The sequence below is a fragment of the Homalodisca vitripennis genome, chromosome 7 (genome assembly GCF_021130785.1).
Source record: "Homalodisca vitripennis isolate AUS2020 chromosome 7, UT_GWSS_2.1, whole genome shotgun sequence".
Classification (NCBI taxonomy): Eukaryota; Metazoa; Arthropoda; class Insecta; order Hemiptera; family Cicadellidae; genus Homalodisca; species Homalodisca vitripennis.
The window spans coordinates 83,019,602-83,034,576 of NC_060213.1; the positions used below are offsets into that span (position 1 = coordinate 83,019,602).

General features: G+C 30.1%; 1 protein-coding gene across 1 annotated transcript in view; it reads left to right on the forward strand.

Moving 5' to 3' along the window:
* Nucleotides 1-14,975, forward strand: part of LOC124366010 (protein groucho-like) — a 133,673-nt gene that overhangs the window by 75,578 nt on the left and 43,120 nt on the right. Inside the window, 6 exon segments of the mRNA XM_046822201.1 lie at nucleotides 2,372-2,435; nucleotides 3,521-3,565; nucleotides 6,439-6,501; nucleotides 8,448-8,522; nucleotides 10,192-10,224; nucleotides 12,298-12,486. Coding sequence (XP_046678157.1) covers nucleotides 2,372-2,435; nucleotides 3,521-3,565; nucleotides 6,439-6,501; nucleotides 8,448-8,522; nucleotides 10,192-10,224; nucleotides 12,298-12,486 — 469 coding nt within the window.

A 14,975-nucleotide genomic window follows, 5' to 3' on the forward strand; every position in this document is an offset into this window, starting at 1 on the left:
CAAACCTATGTTTTAATACATAAACGAAATTAGTTCATTCATGATTAAGCATCTGACTCTGAATGGAATATTTCACTACGAAACATTTATTTATGTAGTTTGATCAAATCTCTATAACATTTTGTATGAAAAAAAGTTTGATAAAATCTCAGGAACATGCTAAGAAAGGAAATGTTATCAACGTTGTTCAGCAATAGAAACAACAGAAATGGTTTAAGCAATATCTACAATTTAATTCATATGGATTTGGTAACAGTTGTTTCGTAACAAAATGTAATTGAGATAGAAATTATGCAGGCAGTGATGTACTTAACTTGATTCCAGTCTAATGTTTTCAAGAACAAGAATTGTATTTCTGTAGCAATAGCCTGTATTGGCTTATCTAAAATAATGAAATTTTAGCTAAGGTCTATCGATAATGTTCTTATTTGTATACAATGAATTGAGTGCTTTTTTGTTTGCAATATGAATTTATACTGAGAGTAAAAAGTGTGAAGATGGCGGGAAAACCACCCTTCAGTTAGCAGCCCTGGGCACTGGAATCCAACACAGATAACGCCTCAGATCTAAACTCCTGCCAATATAAATCTCCCTCTCTGTGGTGGGGGGGGGGGTTAGGTGAGTGGGGGTGCAGGGGGTTCAGTGGGAGATCCCCCCTTTGTAGCCCACACACCAATCAAACTCCCAACTCGCTTTTACTCAACTCTTATTTGCAATTTTTTTATAAACATTGTGTTAATAAAAATAAATAACAGATTTAGTTTAAATTTTCAAAAGCATTCAAATTGTGTAGCATACTATTTAATTGCAGTGCAAATTTATTGTCTTATTTCAGAATATAATTAATAGGTAAATTTTTACATTATGTGTGTTTAGTTTTGTTGAATTATATTGAATATGCTAATTAAGATTATTTCTTATTACTGACTGATTTAAAAAATGAAATAAAAATACAATTCAGTAATTGGATTAAATATATATATATATATAGAATTTTTAAGATTAAACATGCTTTATAAGATAAAACGAACCCAAATACTTATCATTTTGCTTTAGGAAAGATGTCTTGTTGATTGGGCAGATATAATATGATTTAGATGGGAATATAATGCAAGTATTTCAATAGTATCAAAGAAAAACAATATTTTACAAATAAAAGTAATTTATGAGAGCATAGGCACCATATTATCTTTTTTTAGAAATACGAGTATATCTACTGTATATACAAAACACTTATTCAGTATTATAGTAGTATTGTTTGGTATTGCATTATGTATAGCTTTCATATAACTAGATGGTGCTTTCAGTTATTGTACACCAGCTGCTAATATATTAGTTTTTATTTTCATAGATGAAAGAGAAAATGACCCCCCCCCCCCTTAACTCATATGTGTCTATTATAGTTCCCATTAATTGGGCACAGGCCCATACTCAGACTCAGTTCTCAGACCCAGACCTTACTCAGACCTCAGATGGATTTTTGGACAATTTTACCAGGCCCAGCTGCCACAAAGCACTTGTTACAGAGGTGGTAGGGGGACATGAAGGGGCCTGGCCGAGAATATCCTTTCTGGGCCTGCAAAAGTTGAGTACACCTCTGTTGGACCTTCGATGGACAAATCTGTCTAGACCTTTGTTTTTCAACAAACACTTAGGAATTACAAATAATTTACACTTACAAATTAAAACATTTGAAGCATATTTCTTGTATTTGATAAATATATATATATATATATAATTGTAAGGTGATTTTACAAAATAGTAAAAAAATGTATTTAATCATTGCTGATGGCATTTCAACTCAATATTTTAAACCACATAGTTTTGGAATTATAACACAAATTTTACAATAAAAATATATTTTTATTTAAAGTTTGATGTAAATAAAAATAGTCTGCTATTTGGAAATTGGTAAAAGTATATATTTTTTATTCTTTTAGTAACATTAAACTGCCAAGTATATAACACATGCTAAATTTAAATGTTAAATTTAACAGTGTAAGTAGTTGTTTATTGGACAGATAGAAAATTAAGCATTTTAGGACATTGTACCGTCACAGTAATTTCATTATATTTTTGCGGCTACCCATCATGAATAGGAACATATTTTATATGCCTTAATAGTTGTGTCCAAATTTTTGAGGATATTTCTCTGAATACCCTGTTTAAATCAGAGTAGCGAAAAATCTGCTAACTTGCTCTTAATTTTCTAAAAGTCGGTTGTAATAGTCAATAAATGATTTCTGTAGATTACGTCAATAATGCTAGAGCAATCTTTATTTAGTATAGTATGCCTGCATTGTCCTTGTAGGAACATTGTAGGAATTGTTGATACCAGACTTGTGCTTTGATAATAAAATATCTGTTTCAGGCTCAAGCTAGAGTGTGAGAAGTTGGCAAGTGAGAAGACTGAGATGCAGAGGCACTATGTTATGGTGAGTTTGTTACTCTACTAAAAAAATAATGCTTGTAATAAATTATACATTTTCATAAAAGTATTGACTTTTTATCCTTGGAATCAGAATGTTCCCAAAAAGTACAGTTGTCAGCTTGAGTGGCTATTATGTATTCTCTCTGGTTTCCTAGCAACCACATAGAATATAATTAAAAAATAGATTTGCCAGCTGCACTGAGCATCCATGTTGATAAGGATAGTTAGTGTCAAGCAATGCTAAGTATCTAAGTAATTAAATATGTTTCAAATTTCTCAAATACACACATTCTTACATTTTGTAAATTTGTTTAACTTTCAATTTAAGATTTGGTAAGGAAATAGAATGGGTTACAAGAAACATTCAATGCTATAGCAATTAAAAATTAAACATTTTTCAATTTTAACAGAATTGACTTTAAAATGCTTGTTATTATATTGATTAATCCATATTTTATAAATAATTTTATATGAAGCTGGCTTTAATTAAATGTATAAACTCTACATTGCTTAAGCAATAGCTACTTTTGTGGATGTAAATAATCATTAATACTGTTGTCAAATAGTAATACTAATAACTCGTACTGACAGCCATTTTTATTTCTGCAGAAAATTCTCATGCCACCCCAATTTTTAATCTCTGCAACCAACAAAAGGATATAAAACCTATCTGTGTTATTTGTTCTTAGGGGAAAAAACCCATGGTCTTTGATTAGACATGGTTCTTATATTGTTTTTTATATCTTAATGTAGTAGAACCACAATATTACTGTAATAAACAAGTGCCAGTTTAAATGATGTTTGGTACACGGAAAGCTTATTTTTGTAACATGCGATTTCTAAACTATACTTTTAGTTTTTTATTATATTTCCCAACAAAGTTATTTCTAAACTAGTTTTAATTAATCACATATATTAAGCCTAGAATCTTTTAAAATGAAGATAGCATAAAAATAAATGTTTGTTCTTGGTATGACGATAAAATAAAATTTTCCTATCAATATATTTATTTGAGGTATTTTCCAAATTGACCATAGTTATTTAAATGACTCATTCTACACAATTGTTTATGTGTTTTGTTTGTTTCAGTATTATGAAATGTCATACGGGTTAAATGTGGAAATGCACAAACAGGTGAGTCACACAATTTAATTTTAAAAATTAATTGTTGTTTGCTGTTGTTTAATCACAGAACTGGGAAAACTACTGTAATTGTCATAAACTATCCATAGTCCTTTGATTCTTAAGTCTATTAGTTTACTTAAAATACTTAATCATATTTTATGCTTTCTTTACTATTACTTTTACTATTTTTCCAAGACATTAATCATTAATCATTGGTCCTTACCATTGGTCAAATGGATTATGATTACTTCATTTGCATATAAATTTATAAATGCTTGTTTTATGTCGTAGACAAATTGAAAATATTGAAAAGAAATTTGGTTATAGCTTTAATTCACATTAATATGTACGGTTAAATGAGATGGATAGAGTACTAACAAATAAAAGAGGTAGTACAATAAGCATGTCAAATTATTTATATTGAAAGTTATATCTTGAGCGATCAAAAGAGAGAAAAAATAAAGCATATTCCCAATGCCAAGTATTTGTTGTAATGACTATACATTTTCTGTCTAAATATTTACAATTGATGTAGAGTTAAATATTTGTGGTTGTTAATGATAAAAGGTAATTCTTTTCACTATGTCAATTTCAAACAAACATGTTTATGTTTTTCGGTTTGCTAAGTCAATAAAGAAGAAAACAGAGTACACATTTTTAGCTGATTGTGTTAACTGTTTACTATTAATGTTTAGTGTTTACTATTTATGTTGTGGTTTACTATAAATTTAATATCAGCTAAACAATGACACATTCTTTCTTTTTGAGTACAGTATATACATATTATATACTAACATTTGAAAGAATTGCTTTATTTACCTCTCAGTTTTTATAATCTCCAAAAAATGCTCTAAGTATGGAAAATCCTATTCTAATGTGGCATAGATTTTTGTAAAATTGTAAGAAGTGGATGGAAGTTACTGAATTAAATAGGTATTTTATGAATGATGCATGTCTTTTCTATGAAAAACATATTTTTAAATACGAAGATTTTTGTGGGTCTTAGTGTATGGTTTTTTTTTTACATAGGAAAGTAAATTCCAGTTGTTCAACAATTTTAATAACTGTTTGTATAACCAGGACATCTCCATGTTGTAATAGAATGATATGGTAGAGTCTCTGGGTAAACACTTCATGCCATCATTGCAGGCACAGTCCACAGTTAGAATCCCTTGTAGGTGAGGTTGAAAAGGGTGAATGTTTGGGGAGATAAAACTTGTTTTACTATATGAACTACCCCATCACAATGTATAATACTTTGCAGAATTGCGTGTATTTATGTAGCCTCCAAAATAGATGAGTTGGTGTGAACAACAAGGTTATTAAATCAGTTGTTCCACGACCGTCCCGTCAAGTGTTATGGGTGTTCTAGGAGTTGGCACCAATTGAGTGCTCTCTGCTTGATATAATGAAACTAAAGTAAGAAATGATTAACAGTTTTACATTTTTGGCGGTTGGCCACATTCCCCATCTGGAAACAGTCGAGTACTGAGCTCAACTGTAAATTCCAAACAAATCAGATTAACACACTCAAGCTGCTCATTTTTAATAAAAGAAAAGAGAAATTCGTAAACTAAAATTAAATGCATGATAATTGTGACTGAACTAGACCAAATGAAACTATAGCCTCATATGATAATAATATCTAAAATTGTCAATAGCGCACCAAATGTCGGTTTTGCCAACAATAGGTGTCAGCCACATGTGGCGTGGCACCATCACAACGTATCATTATCATCGGCATTGAGTATATTAAAATTTAAAATGCAAGTTCTGTTATTAAAATAAACTATTTTATATTGTATATATTTTTTCCTGCAATATCCTTATCCCAAAACCAAAACTTACTTCTAAATGTGCTTCAAAATTGCTATTTTAATTAGCTTTTTAACATCTTTTGCAGGAAAATAACTTAAAATTAGCTGCTTTGAGAAAATAAGTGGGTACATTTTTAATGACAAACTTTTTGACACAAAAGCCTTGTCTTTGTTTTTTATGTGATAAAAAGTTTAAAAAACAAGATTTCCCATTATTATCAAGTTCAATAAAAAAGAAAATTCCAATTTCATATGACCATATAATGGATAGTATTATTTTATTTTTATTACATGTATGGGCTCTATCTGACCATGCAAAATATAGTTGTTGTGATGATTTGTTATTTCTTCTTGCACACTCTTCTATAATTCTATTTCTAAAGAGTTTTCTTTCTTCTGTTGGCCCCCAGGTTCTTCCAGTTGTTTTCTCTACTTCCCTGTGGCCAACTCTCCTTTCGCACATCTTTTAAATCTGTTTCTATTCGAAAAGTCAGTTCCTGCTCCTTTTCAGTCTTCTTTTATTATAGCAGCCTATTTATACTAGCTAGTATGTAGTTTGTTTAATCCGTGACAGCCGATTGTAGCAATATGGATACAGTTGGACAGACGTATGGTACATTTATTGATTACATAGGTTCATAGTAGTATGTTACAATGCAACTGTAAACATATAACACTTCATTTTCAGTATGTAATACAAAATTTATACTCTTACAGAATTTTGACAAATTACAATAACAATAACAGTGATCGTTAAAATAATAAAATTATAAGTAGGTACACAGAGTGTAGTACTTTTATTTTAAGATCTGGGGTTCAAAGGGTCATTTTTTCCTTTTTGGTTCGACTTCCAAATTTGTAAAACTCAACAATTTGCTTTGTAAAATGTAGTGGATTCTAGTCCCTTGATGTTCCTTTAAAATTCCAATCTTCATGTTCTAATGTCAGAATGTACGTCTGTGTAATATTCTGTTTTATTATTCTGAGCCTGTAATTTTGCATAAACATTCATGTCTTAAATATATTAGTTTTATTGTTTATACCTTTGTTTCGATTTTGTTACAGACTGAAATTGCAAAACGACTTAACGCCATCATAGCTCAAGTGTTACCCTTCCTAGCCCAAGAGGTGAGTGCTCATTTTTCAAAATTTTTAAGGTAGTGAAGAATTTATTGGATTGTGTTTTTCTTATAGTACTGAAAGACTTCAGTTTAAAAGTTATAAACTTGGTTACCATGGGCAAGTATTTAAGATTGTAATTGACTGTAATAGTAGTATCATATTTCTAGCCATTTATTATATTATAGAAGAGATAATAGATTCACTAACTAAAACATAAGCAAGGGTTTGTAATGAAGATTTAAAGCCTCTTTGCGACTTTAGCAATTTTATACAGTCCATCTGAATTCCAATCTTTCTGTGTTGTAAGATCTTAGCTCTGGCCAACGGCCTGTGAGGACGGAGAAGAAAAGGTTAAAGTAAAAGCTTGACTTTCTTTTGTATTTAAAAATAAATAAAGTGTGATGGGTTTGATTTTCACCATAAAGTTAGTTTACTAACCAGAGCTTTTGACGAGGATGGACAGAGCTATCAACTAGAATTGAAACAAGGGCAAAGATTGAATAATATTGATTTACAAAGAGAAATTTCTCACAGATCTTAAACTTCTTAAAAAGCAATATTAAATTATTACATTAAATATTTCTGGCTATGTATTTGTATTGAATTGAAAAAGAGTCAAATTTTAAATGGTTTGATATTTATTAAGTGTACTGTTTTTTTTATTGTTAACAGAAAAATGCCATTTTGTACAACAGTCCATTTTCCAAGATAGAGTTGATATTTGATTTTGTGTTTGACTTTGCTATTTATACGATGTGAGATGTGTGTCTCTGTTGAGAGAGATTTACAGTTTTTACTGCAGCTGCCCACAGTAAACTTGATTGCGTTGAAGCCAGATGCCGTCCTAGGAGAGCTCTGGCCGTTAAACCAAGTCAATTTAGCGAGAACCGCGATTATAACTGTGGCTCATAACACTGGGCTTGGACTCAAACGGTCAGCTTTATGGGCTCTCTAAAAGGCTGGAAGAGTGAAGGAGAAAGAAAGGGTTAATCTTTCTGTCAATTATGGCCTTATTAATTTAAATTATCAAGACACATGTGAATTTTTTTTAAGTAATCTCTTTTTAAAGATATATTGAGAACCTGATGTTGTTTGTCAGTTCGTCTGTGTGATAGCTCTTGATCGAAAGATCCTAGAAACTTGGCATTTAGTACCTAAGTTCCTCATGGTGCAGGGAAGGAACGTATTGATTTTGGGGTCAAAAGAATAGCTAAGTTGTCATAAGTTTTGAAAAAGATACTGCTGGCTCAATAATGGCTTTTGTTATCCTCTGCCGGGTTCGTTTTTTGCAGTTCTTCAACTAATAAGGTGAACATTATAGTGTAATATATTATTGCAAAAATAGTAGCTTGATACATATTTATTTACTGTTACTGGACAATCACTATTTGTGTCTAGAACACTTTAGTGTCTGGAATTACAAGTAACAACATAGTGGTATATAGTACCTGTCTTATTCAAGTCACAAAGAAAAGTATACGTTTACCTGATTGATCCCATTTATTATTGAACAAAAAAAATTAATTAGAACTGGTTGTCAGAAACTACAAAATAATTAAACATTTATAAAATAACTCGCTCTTTATCCTAATGTGTATCTAGTAAAGTAAAGCTACTTTAAGAATGTTGTCAATTATTGAATGACATTTTTCAGGCGTTTAAAAGGTATCCATTATTTAGGCGAGGGGGGAGGTTTTTTTTCAAAATTATGATTTAACTTTGAAATAAATGTGTGGATTTGTGGTAGTAAAAAAATTTGGAAGGATATTCATTATGCTAAAATAAGAATGTGTGTGCTATACAGAACTGGGTAAAAAGAGAGGAATTAACTTAGAAGATAATCGCAGGGATAGATTTTATAAAAAAAGGTTTGATAGTTTTTTTTGTATGACAATTAAAACTAAAGAAAGAGACCCAATAGACTTCAATATATCTGTTTGTTTTAATTGCAGCACCAACAGCAAGTAGCGACTGCTGTGGAGCGAGCTAAGCAAGTAACCATGACAGAGCTGAACGCAATCATTGGGGTAAGTCCATCGTCAGCTGATAGTTTGCAATTTTCTCAACTCGTAACAAAAGAGTTATTACAATATAAATTCGTCAATTTAGAGAATCACATGTCACTTGAATTATTTACTGCATTAACCATTATACATAACCTTTTACATTTCAAGAGTTATATAGACAGTGTGGTAAATTAAATAAATTTTACACATCCTTTTATATTTTATAAACCTAAATGAAAATTTTTTGACATTAAGTGAATTGAATATTAATTTGTTGTTTTAAAACTCAATATCACAAAACTGAAACACATAGTTTCATGATTTAAAACCGACAGGATTACCAAACATTTGTTGTTATTATTGTGTTACAAAACTGAAACGCAATGCTTCATGATTTAAAACTGACAAGATTACCCAACATTTTTTGTCATTATTGTGTTATAAAACTGGAACTCAAGCTTTATTATATAAAACCGACAAGATAACTCAACATTTGTTTTCATTACTGTGTTACAAAACTGAATGAAACTCAAAAGCTTCATGATTTAATACTGACAAGATTACCCAGTGTTTATTGTCATTATTGTGTTACGAAACTGGAACTCGAAAGCTTTCCTATTTAAATTGCTAAGATTACCCTACATTTATTGACATTATTTTGTGTTACAAAACTGAACACTTCGCTGCAAGAACTGGTATTTGCTTTCCTCTTCAGGTGTAAAAGCTTAATACAAAGGTTAAACAAGCAACAAAGTTGGATGGAAACGTCCAAGATAAAGTTGACAACAGAAAAGCCACATTTTCTAGATTGGGTTTTTGATGGTAATTTATAATTTTATAATTAAAGACTTTTAGACTTCTAAACAATTTTAATACGAAGCGTTTTTTGGTTATGACATTATCAATTATGAAACATAAACATAAAATGGGTTTACAATACAAAAGAAAGGCATCATATGTCAGTTAAAATAAAATTTAAAACTAAAATCAAGGGCTTAAAAGTAATCATATAACTATTATGTGGGATAATATGGTTTACATTTAACAATTTTGGGCTATATTTCTTTTTTTACTAATATTAAGAAAATATTACTGAAATATATGGTTGATTAGTACCTTTTCCGACTTTGGTTTTTTTTTAGGAGAAGCTTTTATGCCTTATTCTGTCCATCCTCATGGGCCACTGGCATGTGAAAGGTTCTTATCAAATAGAATAAGGGAGAGTCAATACAGTACATTGTCTCAATGGTACTGGTAAAAAGTGCAAGGGTCACAGACAGGATTTGAACCTGCCTATCTCTAACACAGACTCTCAAGTCCAACAGACCACTCTGACCACTTGCTCAGACAGCACGGCTTGCTCAGGCTCCAGGCTCAGGCTTGCTCAGACAGCATGGCTTGGCACTTCCATGTTCACTACCATGTTTTTTATTTGTTAATTTTTTTATATTCTTAACCCTTTATACGTTTTAGGATTTTGTACCTGAAGAAATAAGCAGGTGCCAATTTTGGAAACATTGTGTTTTAGTGTTGTAACAAATAGTAAAGTTAACTATCCATCACCCTGTATCGCTTTATAGTATTTTAAACTTGTACTGGTAAATTTACGACTAAGAAAGTTTGAAATTGTTTGTAATATTTTAGCTTAACTGTTTTTTTAAACCTTGGACAATAAAAGGTCTTGTTTCAGCAACAGCAGCAGCAAGGCTTGCAGCAACTTCTGGTAAGAGTCTTAGTTATTATCACAGAAATTATGTAATAACTCTTTTAGTTTTCAACAAAATGTTTACTTTCCCCCTCATATATAATGTATGAAAAATATAAATTATATTTAAAATGTTTCAAATAAAAATATTATAAAACTTTAAACAAATATCAGTTAGTGAAATGAGATGAAATGTGTAAATGTATGACATCAAATATTTATTCAATAGCTTATTAAAATAATTTCTTTTTTACTGGAGTTAACATTAAAAATATAATAGAGATCAAATTTTAATCGAAGTTTGCATGTTAATTCTAGTATGATTTATTATTCTTATTCTTTGAATTTCACAAATTTAGACTGATACTCATATCTTGGAATTTGTCATGATACTTGTACATTTAAATGAATTAAAAATACTAAGGAGTTACTTAAGATAATGTCTAATCTTAGTTATTGCTATAAGCATAACATGTTTTCAACAAAAATGTTTTAAGGCTTGATAAATAATACTTGTAGAATTTCTCTAGGAGTTATACATAGAATAAATTAGTTGTAAACATAGCAATCATTGGAATGCATGATACTTCTGTCTTAAGTTTAAATAAATAAATATTTTTTTAAATCATAGATTTGTGTAGTGCTTTGATTAGGTTTTGGTTTTTTAATTTTAGAAAAATACGTAGCAAGTAAATTTTCTATTGGACTGTTAAAGTTCTCATCAGAAGTTGGAAACTACTTATTGAAATCCAACATTATGTTATGTTTTGATTTTGTAGATATTGTAGACATCTAATTATGATTAGATCAATGATAATGGTTTTGTTCACATAATGAAGTATGTACAATGAGGTAACCATCTTACTATGGTGAATGTGGTTAATATCCGGAAAGCAATTTTAATAATCTAATAATGGTGTTTGAAAAATATCCTAATGTTATATTTTAAAATCTTATAATTTAAAGAATCAAGAATAGTGAAGTTTTAGAAATAAAAATTTGCAAAATGAATTACCTTTGATAGTTTATCAGTTATTACTGATCTGTCACGCCTTTCGCATTAACTCTGGATGGCATTTACAGCTTTAATACATTCAAACCAGTATGTCACATTACAGCCAATGCGATGCTATGGTGGTGTCGAGAACAGGATACTTTGAACAGAATCTTTTACTATTTAATAATGAATCTTAATTATCACTATATTAAATTTTATTTTGACGTCTAAGAATACCAGAAATTGACGTTGGTTTCCGGAAATCAATCTTAAAGGTATTGGTTATTTTTTAATGTTTTGAACATGAGTGATCAGCTGATTTGTAGTCAGCTGTTCTGATTAGTAGTTGACTTGATCCCACCATTGCCTTACATGTTTCTATAACTATTAGCTGACGGGATTTCCCCTGTTTTCTCACATGTTTCACTATTTAAGAAATGAGTGAGTTTGAGGTTACGACATGTCAACACTGTTAGTATTGATGATGTCATGGTGGTTTCACAGTACTTGTTATGTTAAAAGTAACATTTCATTATCAAAAATTATGTTATTTAGCAATATTATTACTATATAAAAGCCAGTATGTATTTTATATCTTCAATTCAATGCAGATATTTTATCAGTGTTACATGTGTCCATGTGTTATTACTGATAACGTTACAATGGTCCCAGAGTACTTTTTATTTAAAACAAGTAGGCTAAAACTAGGCTAATACCCCGAAACAGAACTAGGCTTGAAGAACATGTTTAAGAATTTTTTTTAACAAATGTGTAATGCTTTAAAAGTAACATTTACTAAACCTAAGGCCAAAAATCTTTTGATTAATATTGGAACTATTAATATTTAAAGGAGGAAATGGTGTAATAAGAAATATATGGTTAATCGTAAAGTTGTAAACATAATAATTTTTAAAATCGCATTAATCATCGTTGTGGTAGTAAAATTAGTAACTGCTTTTGAGATGTTGCATTTGTGTAGTTCACCTGTAGTAACCTACTGAGTAGAGTAGACATAGTAACAATAGGACCGAGAGTGGTGGAGGTGCGAGTCCTTGTATCTCTGTACGCTACATTGTGAGTTGATGATCCCTCAGCAACAGATCCATGCCCAGCAGTTACCTCACGGTCCACCCGGCCTACCGATGGGACCGCATCCCCCCGCCTCGCTGCTAGGGTTCCCCGCCAACCCGCCGCCCCATCCCCTGCTCAAGGCCGCAGAGCTACATGCAGCCAGAGAGCCTGTGGATCTCAAGGGTCCACCTTCACTGCCAGAGGATAGACTGGTGAGTATTATAGCAGGGAATGTTTCTAAGTTTCAAAAGTTGCCATCTTGGTTTATTTTATATTAATTGAATCGACCAGAATCTGCTAGTCAATACATAATTTTACTTTTCAATATCCACAAGACAGAATTTGCTTAATAAAATTCCTTGTTACAATTACATCTGAACATATAAATCTGTTGTTAGGTCGTGGAATGAACAGTTATTAGATTACATATAACCCCAGTGTGTAAACCTACTTCCAATTCTACATTTCCTGATCTTCTACCTCCAGTAAAAATCTGGAGTGAGAACTATACTAATGCTCAGCCAACAATTGAATTGAAGTTTTAATTCTTTAATAACTACTAGAGTAAACTAGATCAGGCGGGTAGCTTGAATTGAGCTATTTCCAGTTAGTGCTGTTGTGGTCAATAATAATCTCTGAATTGCTGCATACATTTTAGAGCCTGAGGCCATTTATTTTCTCTTGAGTTTCAGATCCATCTGATAAGCTAGACCTGGACTAACTTGATATATATTGTGAATTTAATTTGTATACAAACAAGTTAAAAAAATTTTCATTCTTAGAAAACGAATATAAATTTTAACTACATATTTTAAAATAACAGTAAGAAAGAAAACTTTTATTCTTTATTTAGTTAAGATACATTTTACCTTTGGCATCTTAAAAAACAAAATGAACAATAAACTGAAACATTTCAAATTAACATTTCGAAGGATGATTTTCTTTAACTCTTTAAAGTCTAGAGGTGGTATTTTTAAAACTACAATGAGGGTGTGGAGACAAAGAGTTGACAGATTTGATTTATCCCCAACGATAAAACCTGAAAGTTTTTTTAGTTTTCTTTTTAAGTACACCAATGGAGTATTTAAACAACAGTTCATACAAGTTTGAGATTTTTTCCTTGCATAATCTAAAAATATTGAAAAACTGAAAAGCATTTGATGCTTATTAGTCATATCTTTAAAGTTTTTTATCTTTAAAGATGTTGGATTACTTGGCTGCGAGTATAACCAGTTTTTGATAAAAAGGAATAAGGAAAATTATGTGGCACGATTTATTTAAATACGCAGATGTTTACAACATATTTGTGGACTATGTTTTTCAAGACTGATTCTATGTTGGCAAATTTTTTGTATATGCATTAATTATGTTTTGGAGTTTAAAATATTTTTGTTAAAGTTAATTGGCAAGTTCCTTACAACTCAAATGTTTTTTTTTTTTTCAGTAGAATAATAAAATAATATGCATATAAATTTATTACATTTTTGTTCTTTCCTTGTCAACAGGTTGCTTAAGTTTTGTTGTAAATTGATTGTAATTATAAATTGCCTAAAAAAGAGTAACAATCTCTACGGTGTTTGTATTAATTTGTGTTTTAAAATCTTTAATCTTCAAAGATTTTTCCATGTAATTGATTAGTCTCATCCATCGTGTTTTTCCTATTGACGTGATCCCCCCATTCAGTCCAAGTCACGTCTCTCATTTCTCCACCTCTTGTCTTGTTGGTTCATTTCCACCCAAATACAAAATATGTTTGGTGAAATTTTGATATTTATTTTCAGTACATGTATGGAAACAAATTGAATGAAGGTCTGTTGTTTTTATTTAAAGTACGTCTTTTGAAAAATTAAAACACATTTTATATCAAATGAATACCTAAAAAGTAGTTTTAATCTAGATAAAATATTTGCTATAATATTCTACTTAGGAAAATTCAATAATAGTAGAAATATTACATATTTTAATAAAAATTAATTACAAGATGAATTTAGTAATTTATATGATCTGTATGTTGTAATTTGAATGCTTTCAGATTTGAATATATCAATAGTAAAATCTGTATGTTGCAATTTGAATGCTTTCAGATTTGAATATATCAATAGTAAAATTCTTATTTAATTATGAAAATGGTGTAACTAGGACTTAAGAACATAATGGAGCCATAGTACCTTGAGTCTTGAACCATGAAAAAAAAACCTCTGGTTAAAAGGTTTATTAGAACTGACCTTTTTTTGTGCTAGCAGCCCTACTTTAGAAGGATTTTTTAAATTGCTTTGAGCTATGACATTTCAACTGGTTTCTAGTTCATGCCTGTAAGAGGGTTTAGTAAAAAAATCTTTATTTTTATTTTTTTAAATTCAATATTAATAAATTTATAAAAAGAAAAATTACCTGTTTAAAAAATTTGAAAAGTTAAGATGTTATTAGGCAGGCTAGTAATCACACCTATCATTGGTCCAGTTTCTTACTGAAGAGGAGAAGCATAATATTAGATCATTTGAATTATTTATTCTTTTTATTCAAATTTCATCTATTTTTTGAGTTGTCAGTTATTCATATAAAATATTCTTAATTGAAAATTAAAGGGATTGGCTAGTTAAAAGGAGTTGCTTACTGTATATATTAAAGATACATTTTTGTTTATTTTGAGGAAATTTTTATAGATTTGAGTTTGTAAATTATTTATGCCGAGGTAAAAATA